Source organism: Pyxicephalus adspersus, chromosome 6, assembly GCF_032062135.1.
Source record: "Pyxicephalus adspersus chromosome 6, UCB_Pads_2.0, whole genome shotgun sequence".
NCBI classification, from domain to species: domain Eukaryota; kingdom Metazoa; phylum Chordata; class Amphibia; order Anura; family Pyxicephalidae; genus Pyxicephalus; species Pyxicephalus adspersus.
The window spans coordinates 15469195-15482379 of NC_092863.1; the positions used below are offsets into that span (position 1 = coordinate 15469195).

The 13185-nt window shown below is 36.4% G+C and overlaps 1 protein-coding gene across 1 annotated transcript in view; it reads right to left on the reverse strand.

The window, feature by feature from the left end:
• Positions 1 to 1803: 1803 nt before the first annotated feature.
• The window catches only part of ABI3 (ABI family member 3), a 16815-nt gene continuing 5433 nt past the window's right edge, over positions 1804 to 13185 (reverse strand). Inside the window, exons 4-9 of the mRNA XM_072414747.1 lie at positions 12776 to 12864; positions 11454 to 11507; positions 11048 to 11181; positions 5551 to 5655; positions 3881 to 3988; positions 1804 to 3109 (exon numbers count right to left, since the gene is read on the reverse strand). Of these exons, the coding sequence (XP_072270848.1) occupies positions 3048 to 3109; positions 3881 to 3988; positions 5551 to 5655; positions 11048 to 11181; positions 11454 to 11507; positions 12776 to 12864 (552 nt within the window). The 3' untranslated portion in view covers positions 1804 to 3047. The remainder of the gene's footprint in view (positions 3110 to 3880; positions 3989 to 5550; positions 5656 to 11047; positions 11182 to 11453; positions 11508 to 12775; positions 12865 to 13185) is intronic.

A 13185-nucleotide genomic window follows, 5' to 3' on the forward strand; every position in this document is an offset into this window, starting at 1 on the left:
ATATATATAACTACTAATCGAACTCGGTAGAAAGGGGATTATCAAATATGTCCTCCTAAACTATGACTCAACACAGCTCCTGTACATCCCAGACTGTATGGGTTTTTTCTAAGGTGTCAGCCCTCTGAAAATAATATTTTGGGTGGTCACTCAATATAAAGCGTTATTTAATCCATTGCCAGTTTTTTTCTCTTTTATTAACATTCTAGGGAAAAGGCCCTTTGTTTATTATTATCATACCTTATGGTTTCCAACATCTCCTTTGGTTGGATCTTGAACTGAGTTCCTAGATCTACACACATGGTCAATATGAAGGTCCCAATCTCCCTAATGTAAAGATGTTCGGAGGGGGGGATACTTTCACCATGCAACCATATATTCCCAATCCTGCAAACATTGGCTTTAATGCACATTTTGGGAAAAAAAGTATATCTGAAACAGCATATTTAGCAGATTTTTAAAAGTACTACTATACCTGAGTGATGAAAACGTTCCCTTGAATGTCATACAGACCCACAAATGTATTTCCTTACAGAAAGGGTTCATTGTTTTACTAAAATTACACCATAGTTATCTAATCAGTTCACATGCAAATACTGCTTAGTTGCATTTTTTGTGAAGCATAAAGAAAGGTATCAATGACCCAGAAAGATATAGAAGAATCAAGAATAGAATAGGGATCAGGGGATACAGTGAAGGTAAAGCTGCCAATCTCAGCATTTTAAATGAACACATAACTAGTTGTGTCAGTTGCACAATGCCTCTGGATTTGGTGCCTCTAGCTGTACTTAGCACTAATATAACACACCTTGAGTCTTGTGTAAATGTCTGCGTTCCAAAGTGACGTGTGGACTCTTCTCGCTGTTATTCAACACTTCCCTGGCATTCCTGACAAATACATTGAATATAAGGTGGCTGGCTAATGCAGCCGACAGGCTAGTTGGATCTGCTATATCAGGGCAACCTTAACACCTACTATCATTGCATGTTACCTTTTTGCAATTGTTCTGTATTCCTATACTTTTTTTCACTTTTTATAGTAATACTCTTATTTATTGCAAAAAAAAAAAAATCACTCACCATATCATTTTAAACATTTAAAGGGAATGTAAACACTTTTGTGCACAAAAAAAATATTGAGTGCTATATTGTCCACTCCTATGCTGGATTTGTTCGTTTTATTGGTTTTATTGATCCAGGGAACAGTGCAGCTAGTATTCATATATAAGTGCAATAGAGCAGCCATTATGCATTGTTATGTCATATCATATTCAAAGGAAAAGCTTTTTGTTTCTTAAACTCTTTTTATATGTCACTGTAATCCTTTTGTCGATCAAAACTACATATGCAAGTGTAACACAGGGACAAAGAGATCACCTGGGGAAAGTGTTGGATGGATGGTATGCGGGACTACAGTTTTATTACTGAAGGGAAACCAGCAGAAATTTGTTTGCATAGAATCTCTAGCTTTCCCTGCTGGTTGTTTAAAAATTCTGGTTTTACTGGGAGTCTGCACAAGCAGGAAGGGCAGATTCCAAATTCCGGGTCCCACATTTTCCTGAGGCTAAGAAGCCTATAAAGCACACCTGGTGCTAAGCTGTGAATGTGTGAGTCAGGCTACCTGTGGAAGGAAGTTTTTCTTTTGATTTAAATGACTTTAGTGTTGCTGATGCAGCTGAGAGGCTGTTTTGTTTGTTTGCCTCATTTTGTTCATAAATATGGACCGGATCCCTAAAGTGATGAGGAGTTGCCCTAATTTCATCCTCCCATTTGATGCTAATCCTCGCACAATATGCAAACACATGAAAGTAAAAATAATGTTTATTTAAATGGTACAAAACTATCTCAAAACAAGGTCAGTAAACATTCTGTATTCTAAAATTTCACTTTCATAGATTTGATAAACTGCAAACATTACATAGTATGTGTGTATGTGTGTATATATATATATATATATATATATATACACACATAGATTACCAGGCCTGATCCAGCCCCAAACACTGGAGGAGAAGCTTCCTACTTATACCAGGACAATGTGTTTACATTGGCTCATAAAAAGACAGGTTCATGTTTTAAAGCTGCCTTTAAGTAAAAATCATATAGGATTTAATGGTGAATATTTACAACTGCCTGGAACCTATTTGGAAAAAAAAAATAAAACTAAGCTTAGGTGGATTAGCAGGTTGATTCCCCATCCAGCCCCATAAGAATGTTGCTGCTACATGTCTAAGGGCTTTGCTCAAAAAAGTTTTCTATCATTTCGTTGGACCAGCTTTTGCCACAACATTTATTTTGCATTCTTTTTCCCCAAACTCTTTTACTGATGATGGGAGAGTCAGACCACTTTGTAAAGTCTTCTCTAGCACACCCCAGGGTATCCATCAGGGTAAGGTCTTGTAGTGGTCAAATAATTTGTACAAATGACGTTTCATGCCTTCTGAATCATTCCTGCACAATTTGATCTCGATAGATCCTGGCATTGTCATTTTGGAAAATGCTCATGCCATTATGAGGGGAAAAAATTCCATTGATGGAAAAACCTAGACATTCTTTTTATGGAGGTAGTCAGCTGACTTTTTTGGGCACGTTGTTGAACCTAGATCTGACTAATGGAAGCAACGCCAGATCATAACACTGCACCCATTTGTACTGATCATCATAACACTGCACCCATTTGTACCCCAGATCATACCACTGCACCCTTTTGAACCCCAGATCATACCACTGCACCCTTTTGTACCCCAGATCATAACAGTGCACCCTTTTGTACCCCAGATCATACCACCGCACCCTTTTGTACCCCAGATCATAACACTGCACCCACAGGCTGGGAACTTTTGGAAAAGCAGTGTATACCACAAACTAAGCAAAAGTAGGCGCCAACACTTTGTCTGATTCACTGACTGCCAACTCATCATTTTCTATTTCCATTGTACGCAGGAAAACTTCAAAGTCTTGAAATGTGCTTTAGTGTAGGAAAAATAAAGACAAAGCTGCATGCCCTCTGTGCCCCCTCCCATATTACTTCTGAGAAATTGCTGTGTCTAGCAGTCTGGAGGAGGCGGGAGGTCATCCAGGGAAGGAGGACATTCTGGGACATCAGGAACTGTACAATGAGAGAAGATAGGGTGGCTGTTAATACACATAACAAAATACTGATAATAATTATTTACTGATAGGACCTAATCTATACTAGAGAACTGTCTGTGCTCTGCATAGCAAATACGTATTTCTGACACCATGGAGATATGAACAATATCAGGAACATTAATTATTTTATACATTCTTCCTAGAAATTAGGGGTTAGGTTTGGTGTGTATAAACCCTGTAACCTGAACAATGAATGACTATAATTTGGTCCCCTTAAAAAGACCTTGCCACCAATGTAAAATATTGCAAGTAAAAGCACAAAAACACATTTTTCTCCTTTTCTACTTCCAGAAAGTCATTTTCCTGGAACATCCCTATCCCTTCTCCCATGTCATGGCCCTCTTCTTTTCTGGAAATATCTAATAACTCCCTGAGCTGTCCCAGGTCCTTGGCCCCACCGTTACGCCCCTACACATTTTGGATGGAGAGAACTGTAAAGCAGTCGGAGTTCCTTGAAACCCAGGGTTCCTCCAGAGGTTACTAGAGGTTCCTCAAACTGCTGATGATGCTTGCATAGTTCTGGTGCCATCACTACTTGGTAGAGCGGTGACTCTAATATTCTTAGTTGTCTATAAAGGTGGCATTCCAATTATCACTGTGAAGGGCCATTCTTTCCACTGGCCACCACTTAACTGGCTTTTTCCAATTGATCCACCCAAAATTGGTTTTAGCAGGGGTTCCCCAGGACCTTAAAGCAAAGTATTCAAAAGACACAAATCCAGCATACCATTTCCAGATGGCCATAAGGAATCTGTCATTTCATATTCAGGTGCTGGAGGTGGTGGCAGAGAATCATCGATGTATTCTGCAGATGTGTAACTAGACAACTGAGACCCTGGAAAGGAAATAATTTTGTTAGTCATTGATACAACAAGGTCATAGCAAATGCTAAAGGCTAACCCTATCAAGCGCTCAATGTCTATGTGCAGCAGGGCTGGACACTGAGCAGAAGAATTAGTACAAGGGACCTGATTTATTAAAGCTCTCCAAGGCTGGGTGATCCAGCAAATGGGTTTCCTAAAAGTCATTGGCTATTTGTTAGCAAATATTTTCATTCCAGCTTTATTGGATCACCCGGGTTTACTGATGAAAGTGTATTCTCTCTAGCCTTGGAGAGCTTTAATAAGTCAGGCCAAAGGAGTCAATCTTCTTAGAAAAAAGCTGATAGGAAGAGAAAGCAAATTAATTGAGAAATTAGCTAATTACTAGGAATTATATGAGTGGTGAATAATACTGACCATCATAATGAGTGCATCTTGTGGCAGAAAAAAGTACTGCAGGTAAATCTTTGGAATTAAGGTAAATTTGGGAGCAAAAACTGGGTTTGGTTTCATAACTTTATAATTATTATTTTTGTATCTGATTATTTTTGGCAGATGGTAACTATAAGAAGGGAATCAGTACACAGCATGTTAAATGATTAACTGTCTTTCCTGCATCAGGAGGACAGTTTTTACACTTATCCCTTCTGTATTTTTCTGTCTTAGCTTGTGCACCAGCCATGACAATAGGAATAAGGACAACACTAAATAGAATTGGAGAGGTCGTTGGGTTGCTATGACTTCACATGTGTATAAAATTCTTCCAATATTTCAGATTTCTTCAGTGTATTAAGTGTCACTTGTTATTGTGGGTGTGCCGTTTGTTGGACAGGTATTAAATCTTACAAGGTGAGTAAGCATACCTCCTGACTTTATGAAAAAAAGTTAACATCTTTTTCTCCCTGATGCAATTCTGTCCTGCCAAGGGCCATTTTCCAGCAAGCTTTCATTAGGAATTATAAGACAGTAAATGATACAGCAGTGTAAAATTGGTTAAAATGTATTAGACAAAAAAAGTTAAGGCAAGTTTTACATTTTACTATATAAATTAAAAAACATCACATGAAGCAGTAACCTTTTAACTGAGCAAGACTAAGCCTAAATGTACTAGCAACAACGATCTGGGGCTTTACTACAAGAATTAAATTACTGCATAGGATACAGCATTGAAAAATTACCCAGTGGCAGGACAACTGTATTCAGGAAGAATAAGCTAAATATTAAGGACAAAGGGTACGAGTGGGGGTTTTAGTATAGGAATTTGGAGAACGTAGAGAACACAGTAGTGTAAAATTGGCAAGTGGGAGGACAATTTTAATTAGCAACGCTAGATCCAAATTTGCTAGAGACAAAGAGCACAGGCTAAAGTTTTACTACAGGAATTAAGATACTGTAATAGTGAAGTTTAAGAATAATAGGCATTGGCATCTACTTTTTTATTATTATTTTTATACCTTTTAGGTTTTAGGTTAGTAGAGTTGATGCATGCCATCCCCCTTGCTATTCATCTATACATTTTGTATTGTATTTTATTTGTAAAACTTTGATGTAGACAGATTGTGTGTGTGTTGGTTACCATTTACTTTGGGCCAGCATGTATCTGTCACTGCGAAATCAAGAGGAGGTGGTGGGAGAAATTCATCAATACTATCTGTAGGTGATACGTGCGATAACCAGCCATCTGAAAAAACAAGAGAAACACTGTTAGAAAATCTTTTTTTTTGTGGTGTAGCTAGTCTAATGTTATGATTGGTCTTGTAAAGAAATATTTTTTTTTACATGCTTTAAATGGTTTACTTGGTGGAATACAGGATCGTTAAGGAAAAAAAAAGCATTCCCATGTTACCCACATCCCCAACCCTGGTCAATGCAGTACTATGATTGATGGTAAATGTAATCATGGTGATGTATGTACCCTGCATATTGGATAGCATGCCTAAAATCAGTTATTTTTTTAAAATATGAATCTCTTTTTAAATAATAAGCTTTTACACAAATTGCAATCAAGGAATATTTTTTATAAATGCATTTTAGAACTTTAATGCACATTAGTTCACACGTGACTCCAATAATGAGTCCAGCCTGTGAACAGAATTATCTAATGTTGCCATCTAGTGTTGAAATTGCAAAATGCAATCATCAATATATCTTACCCCAAAGATGTCATTTTAAACAAAAAGCTTCTTTATTTCATAAACAGATAAACATATGATAGGGCCACATTTCACCCCATAGGTTCCCCCTTTGAATTCTAACTGCCTCCCTGCTCACGTGATTGCAAGCCTGCTTTCAGTGTTTAATTTGGATAATTTTTGTCAATTTGGCACTTGAGTGAAAACTGAGGGGATTATGAAGGCTAGACTTAATACCCATGTCAGGACCCAGGGACAATGCTACACTCCTGCTGATATTTAAATTGATATTGTAGATAACTGCATTTTTCATGGATGGATCTACAGAGATCATTTTTGGTTATTGCATAGTTATTATTGATGTAACTCCTGCAAAAAGAGTCTTCTAGTCCCAGCTCCTACAATAAATTGACTAAAGTGTTCAATGCTAGCTTTGCAGGGGGCAATGTATATTTGGGAAATGTTCTCCTAACATTCTTACAGGGCACCCCATGCTACTCCAGCATAAAATAAGATTTGGCTGCAAATCTCACTGAACACATACCTTGTAATCTATTAACCTAAAATCTCAACTCCTGCAATATATTTGTTTGGTAAATTTCACCTTCTTATTCCCACCAGACACAAGATTGGTAGTTGTCACTAAGAAGACACAGGAAAAATAAATAGAAAAATTTAGGACCATAAATTCCTAATCTTTATTTTTCCAGTAGTATCCAATTTTACCACTAGATGTCACTAATCTTAAATCTATTTCTGCATATATCACTTGTAAATGTGTTTTTAATAGGTAATGTGTTTATTTTTGTATCCTATTTGTTTAATAATATTTATACCTATTATTTGTCGTTTATACTTATTATGTCCACATTTAAAGTAAAATTCTAATTTTATGTAAATTCCTTTTGTACATTTGTCTATCCGAGGTTATTCTTGCCACTATAAACCTAAGCCATGCCATGCAGCTTCACTAAGTAGTTTGAATTTTACTGATCAAATGACCTAAAATATGGGAATGAAAAGGTGGCATAGGAGTAGTGGTAGAATTTGCAAATTTGCAAAGGGAATTTTCCTTTAGGATATTTGTACTGCACAGATTGCCTTTAATCCAAGTCAGTGGTATTAAATACTTATGAGGGACTTATGTAAAGAGTTTGACCCCTGCCTGTTTTCTATGATTTCCTGGACCATGGAGGTTTAATCTTAGATGAGGTCAGGTTTAACTTGAATTTTCAGCACAATTGGGTGTGCTGCTAGCTTGTATATTACTTTAATTTTTCTAAATAATTTATATAGCACCGATTCCGCTTCAGCACAGCTGGTAAATTCATCCCACCACTTCCTGCCCTCATTGTCTATTGTCTGAGTAAAGTCATACACAAGCTGATACATACAAGGCTTATACAAGGGAAAACCAAATAAGCCACTGGTGGGAGGAAGTTGGTGCACCCCACATAAATCTATTTAAACAAGAGGACAATGAGCAAGTTTCATGCACAGAATGATATTGGTGATATTTAAACTTAGGAGCACACTGCACAGTAAAAGGCTAACCATTTAAAAATGACCAATCACTGAGAGATCATGTAAGATGTCATTGCTGTCCTGTACAATAAATGATTATACACCTCAGGTGTTCAGTAATTGTGTTATCTATATGTTTGTTACAGGTGTGACTTTATTTCCAGGTAATTAGTATTCTATGCAATGAGTCCATCAATGGTGGCCCACATCATCTCTCATTGGTAGGTCCATTTAAATTACAGTCCTAGGTTAGAATAAAATAATTTTAAGCAAAGTGCCATCTAGTGGCAGATATGGAGAATTCAGCTTGGATATCCATTAACCCCCTGATTTACCAGCAGATGTGTTCTCTATATTTATTCTCCACATTAACTAGTTCATGCAGGACTCACTTTACAGGAATCTGGCCATTTTATAGGAAATAAAAATGAACATTGATTAGGCTAGATAATAAACTGCATCTAAAGCCAGCAAGGGGCATATTTATAAAGCAGTGAATATGACATTCACCAAACATTTACTGCACTTGTACCATCTCTTTATTAAAAGCAATTACAAATGTCTAATACCATGGTACAATACTATCCAATAAGGCTAGAAAAAAAGAAACACTCTTGGTGGTAAATCCATTCAAATATATAATAAACTAAGAATACCAGACAGCACATAACTTTGTGTTTACGCCAAAAAAGTAAGGTTGCTGTGGGTGCGTGCTACAGGCGCTAAAACCAAAAATAATAAAATAATTTTGCTATATAAATAATAAAACATTTTTATTGTTAATAAAAACTTATATTTAAAAATACTCTCTAGCACCATCTGGTGGGAAGAGTCCAAAATTGCAGTTAATGTATTCATGGAAATTAACAATTTGCTTATTATTATTATTACACAGCATTTATATAGCGCCATCATATTACACGGCACTGTACAAAGTCCATAGTCATGTCAATAGCTGTCCCTTAAAGGGGCTCACAATCTAATGTCCCTACCTCAGTCATATGTATTTAATACAGTCTAAGGTCAATTTTGGGGGGTAACCAATTAACGTAATGAACTTCTTATATATCAGAATCAGAATTACTTAGAAAATAGACTACCCATTTTAATACTTATTACTTAGCATTTTACTTGAATTAATAAAAACAAAATACATCCAAAATGCACAATTTTCTAAACACATCTACCCCCTCCCTTATAATGAAATGAATGTCTTATACCCTGTAATCCTAAATACTTTAACTAGACACTCAATAAATATGCTTAACCAAGTCGGTTGGTTTACTACCTCTAATAGCCTTTAAATAATCTCTAGTTCTGCCTTTCAAATGGTGTTCAGTTCTATCTACAGAGTGTACATTGCAGATCCCACATTAATAAATAAAATTACATAACTGATGATCATTGGTGATTCTAAGGTCAAATTATATTATAATATATATATATATATATATATATATATATATATATATATAAATTGTTCTTTGAACAATACAAACATATCAATACAAAAGAGGCTTATTTGTAGAACTATAAGTCACAGCATCATAGTGGCAGTGAGCCAGAGAAAATGAATCAATGCTAATGTGGGGTTGTTGTCAATCAGACATGTTTTACCTTTGAATGTATAGGAAAAAAAATCAGAGGTTCTAGTTGGCCTCTGTGGACAGTTACTTTACTTCTATGGTCATACTTTACTTGTCAATGACAAATATCAAGGAACTCAGCCAATCCGGCCCATGGGGGCTGACAACTGTAATAATTGAGTGGCTTGCTATACTTTTTACTGCCAGGTATAGAAATGTTGGACTGGAACTTGAAATGCTTGGAGTTCCAATCCAAGGTCAGAATAGATCCAACTTAAGTTTGAATTGACAAGTCTTCCAATACAAGTCAGAACCCAAATGGATGAAGACCCCAACAAATAAATATAATATTGAAAATGTTTTGTTATGTCTATTTGATATGTACAAAGAGTATCTGTTCAGCCTGCTAGAACTTTACTTAGTTAATAGTATCCTGTATACTTGATCAGATAGCAGGCAGCTGAGATATATCCATGGCTTTATATAACAGTTTAATTACAAAGTCATTTTCCCCTTCCAGTTTGCCCTGTACGTTGGGCCTGATTTAATAAAGCTCTCCAATACTGGGGAAGATAGACTATCACGGGAGAACCTGAGTGATCCAGTAAACCTGGAAAGGATTTATTAATATCATTTGCTATTATGTTGAAAAGGTTTTCAATCTTGGACAGGATCCACACAGATTTGCTGGATTGCTCAGGTTCTTCCATGATAGTCTATCTTCTATAGACTTGTAGAGCTGTAAGAATTAGACTCTTTTTCTTGCACAGGTGAAAGGAATTCCTATGTGCTGTCCATAGTGCTGATCCCATGTTTGTGGCACAAACACAGACACCACAATCTAATATAACAATTCAGCAATTCCACTTTTCATTGAGACGATAGGAAGTTACAATGTACAAAATGTAGCTACGATGATACCTATTAGGCAACAGGACAGCATGGCCACTCTTAGGAAATTACTGACAACAGGACAGTGGTAAGAGAGGTAGGAAGAATCTTCTGCTTGCCCTCTGAACAAGGTGGAGTACTACCCCCAATAGGACAAAAGGAGATTTGGAATGATACCAAAATGCATCTCCAGGTGAACAAAGAAGTTTATTGTTTTAAGTAAAGTTTATTGAGAAGAACAATATTGATTTTTTTAACAAATTTGTTTTATAGGTAATCACACGACAAGGACTGGCCACTACGGAGAAGGACAAAAATGTGAGTGTTTTTCTGATAATTTTAGTGTTACAAGATCCGGTGAAAAGAAGGAAGAAGGCGCTGGTATCATTCAGAATTTGAGACCCCAGATCTTCTATCATTAGGTGATTGGAATGGAATGGAATGCTTCATACTGTGTACCCATTCAATGGGTTTTCATCCAATGCATAACTTTTCCAAACAAGCCGGTGTCAAGGTTAACATTTTCATGTTCAGGATGATTCAGGAACCTGGAATGTTTACCAAACCCAACCAAAATGAGCCTGGACATATTTATACATCACTATCACCTAATACCATTCCTGGTGGATTTTAAAGCAGTCGTAAATCATGTCCAAGTTTCTGCCAACAAAGCTCAAAGCCTACCTTCCTTGGACAGCCATAGTCATAAGGAAGAGAAAGAGTAACTATAATTACTTAAACCAAGAACGATTCTTTTAGAAAAGTAAGACTTTATTTCCTCTGTATTATTTTGCATGCCCATATCAGCCGATGTATACTGAATTTATTACAACAAATGGAAGGTAATTAGAACAAATGGAAGACAAAGTAGAGCTTTCCAAAGGCTAAACTTTGCTAGAAGATAGAAAAAAGAAGTCAGCTCTGAGATATATTCACTCACCTGGCCCTGTTGTCTCTGTTTCATCCATGGTGGGGACACAAAGCTCGTATACTGCGGGTAGAGGGGGTAATGGAAGGTCACTATTCATAATGGGGGAATTAGGGGCACTAGGATATGTCTTTCCATTTGGGATTCTAAAAAAAAACAGAGAATAGAAAGAATTAAGCAATGCCAATATAAAATGACGAGACTGGCGTCTGGTGCCAGATGTTTTTCTTGTATTTATTTATTTAGTCTACCACTTATGTAGATAATGCGCAGGCCTTTGTAATGCTGATGCCAGCCTGTATGCCCATCAGCAATGGAGTAAACCTCCCACCATGTTATTTATAGGCATGAGGACCAGTAACTACATTACCATTAGATTTAGTTAGACTAAAACACAACAACAAATTATTATACTTACTCTGGACTTGGAACCGATGGAGGAGCAACTGGATCCTTTATCCTGCAGCTTCTCCTGTATCAACACATTGGTAGTTTTTATTCAGCATGGCACAATGTATACATATACAAGTGATAATACAAGGAACCTGCCGAGATATTTACACACTGGCTCACCTAGGTTTTCACATGATAGTCTATCTTCTCCAGAATATATATATATATATATATATATATATATATATATATATATATATATATATATATTAGAATATATGGGAAGGTTCTTTGATTGGATGTCCAACATCATCTAGTCTTTGGTTCCCTAGCCTTTCCACGTTGTATCCCTTTAATTCAATTGAATTCTTTTTTTTTGTTTAGTACTGGTAGATGAGTTTTACATTTGAGAATTACCTAGGGTCTGCAGCAAATGTAATCTGCCCAGAAACACTCCTCCAGACCAACATCCACCCATCAGGGCACTTTAATATTTGTAAATTTGTAGAATTCTATGTACAACCCCCTGCCATCCCCTTCCACCAGCTTTAATTGCCGCCATTGCAAAGAGAAGTACAAGAGTTCACCATAAGTTAAATATTAGTTTTATTTCATTTAATTGGCATGCTGATGAGGGGGAGAAAAGAGGAACCAGGGAAAGCAAAATATAAATAGATTAAACTTTTTCACACTGCTAACCAAACGTAAAATTTGCACAGTGCAATGTCAGCATTATCACAGTTTGAATGTGGTCAAAGGAAAATTTTTTGATTTGTATAGAGTGTGGGAAAGTTAGATTATCTGCCAGGTTATTTTCAGCCTCTGCTAAATTCTAGTCCAGATGATACCCTGTAGGCACTCATAGTATCTCTAGGATGGGACATTAGGATTGAATGTTCTAATACTATTTTAGTGAATATATATTCCTAAAATATGATGCAAGAAAATACCCTAAGAACATTCACTCGGAAGAGAAAAAGCTATGAAAGTTTAATAATACCAGAATATAGCCTAGGGACAATTGCTTAAAACAGGAAATAATCTAAAAATATTCAGTCCTAGGAGAAAATTGTCCAAGAACAATCAAGCCAATAGCCATTACAAAGATTAAACAGCCCAAAGATAAAACAAAGAACACTTGATCCTTAAAAATGTAATTAATAATTTTAAAAATGAATACCTTTGAAAAAAACCTGACCTTTATCACTAATTTTAAAGTTGCCCGACTATTTATAGTTCCATCCTGGTTCAGATACCACTGACTTCCCTTAAATGTTTGCTAGTAATATTCATTTATCTAAAATATTGCAGATGTTTGAATATAAATCAGCCTTAGGCTGCACTTACCCGAATGAGTTGTGAGCCTGGCTCATAGATTTCACACTTATCTTGCGTGACATGGTCCCAGTTTTTGATAATTGCTGTGTTTCAGAGTCCTGCAATATAGAGAATATGAACATTGTCAGCAGTTGAATGCACTGGAAGAATATCTGCTGCTAGAGGATCAAGTACTCTGTCACCCATGGTATACCATCAATTCTACAATGTCCAAATACAAGGAAAAAAAAGGAATTGGCCTATAGATCACTTTTGTTTTCATAAGGTCCTGACTATTAAGCTTTTTGGTCCTGGAAGGGGTATATGGGCCCATTTCTTTCTATACATCTACATTAGGTTGACCTTAATGGCCATTGTACTCTATACACAAATCAAAGGGTACGGAATACCCAGGGGTTATTTCACTAACCCTCACACCA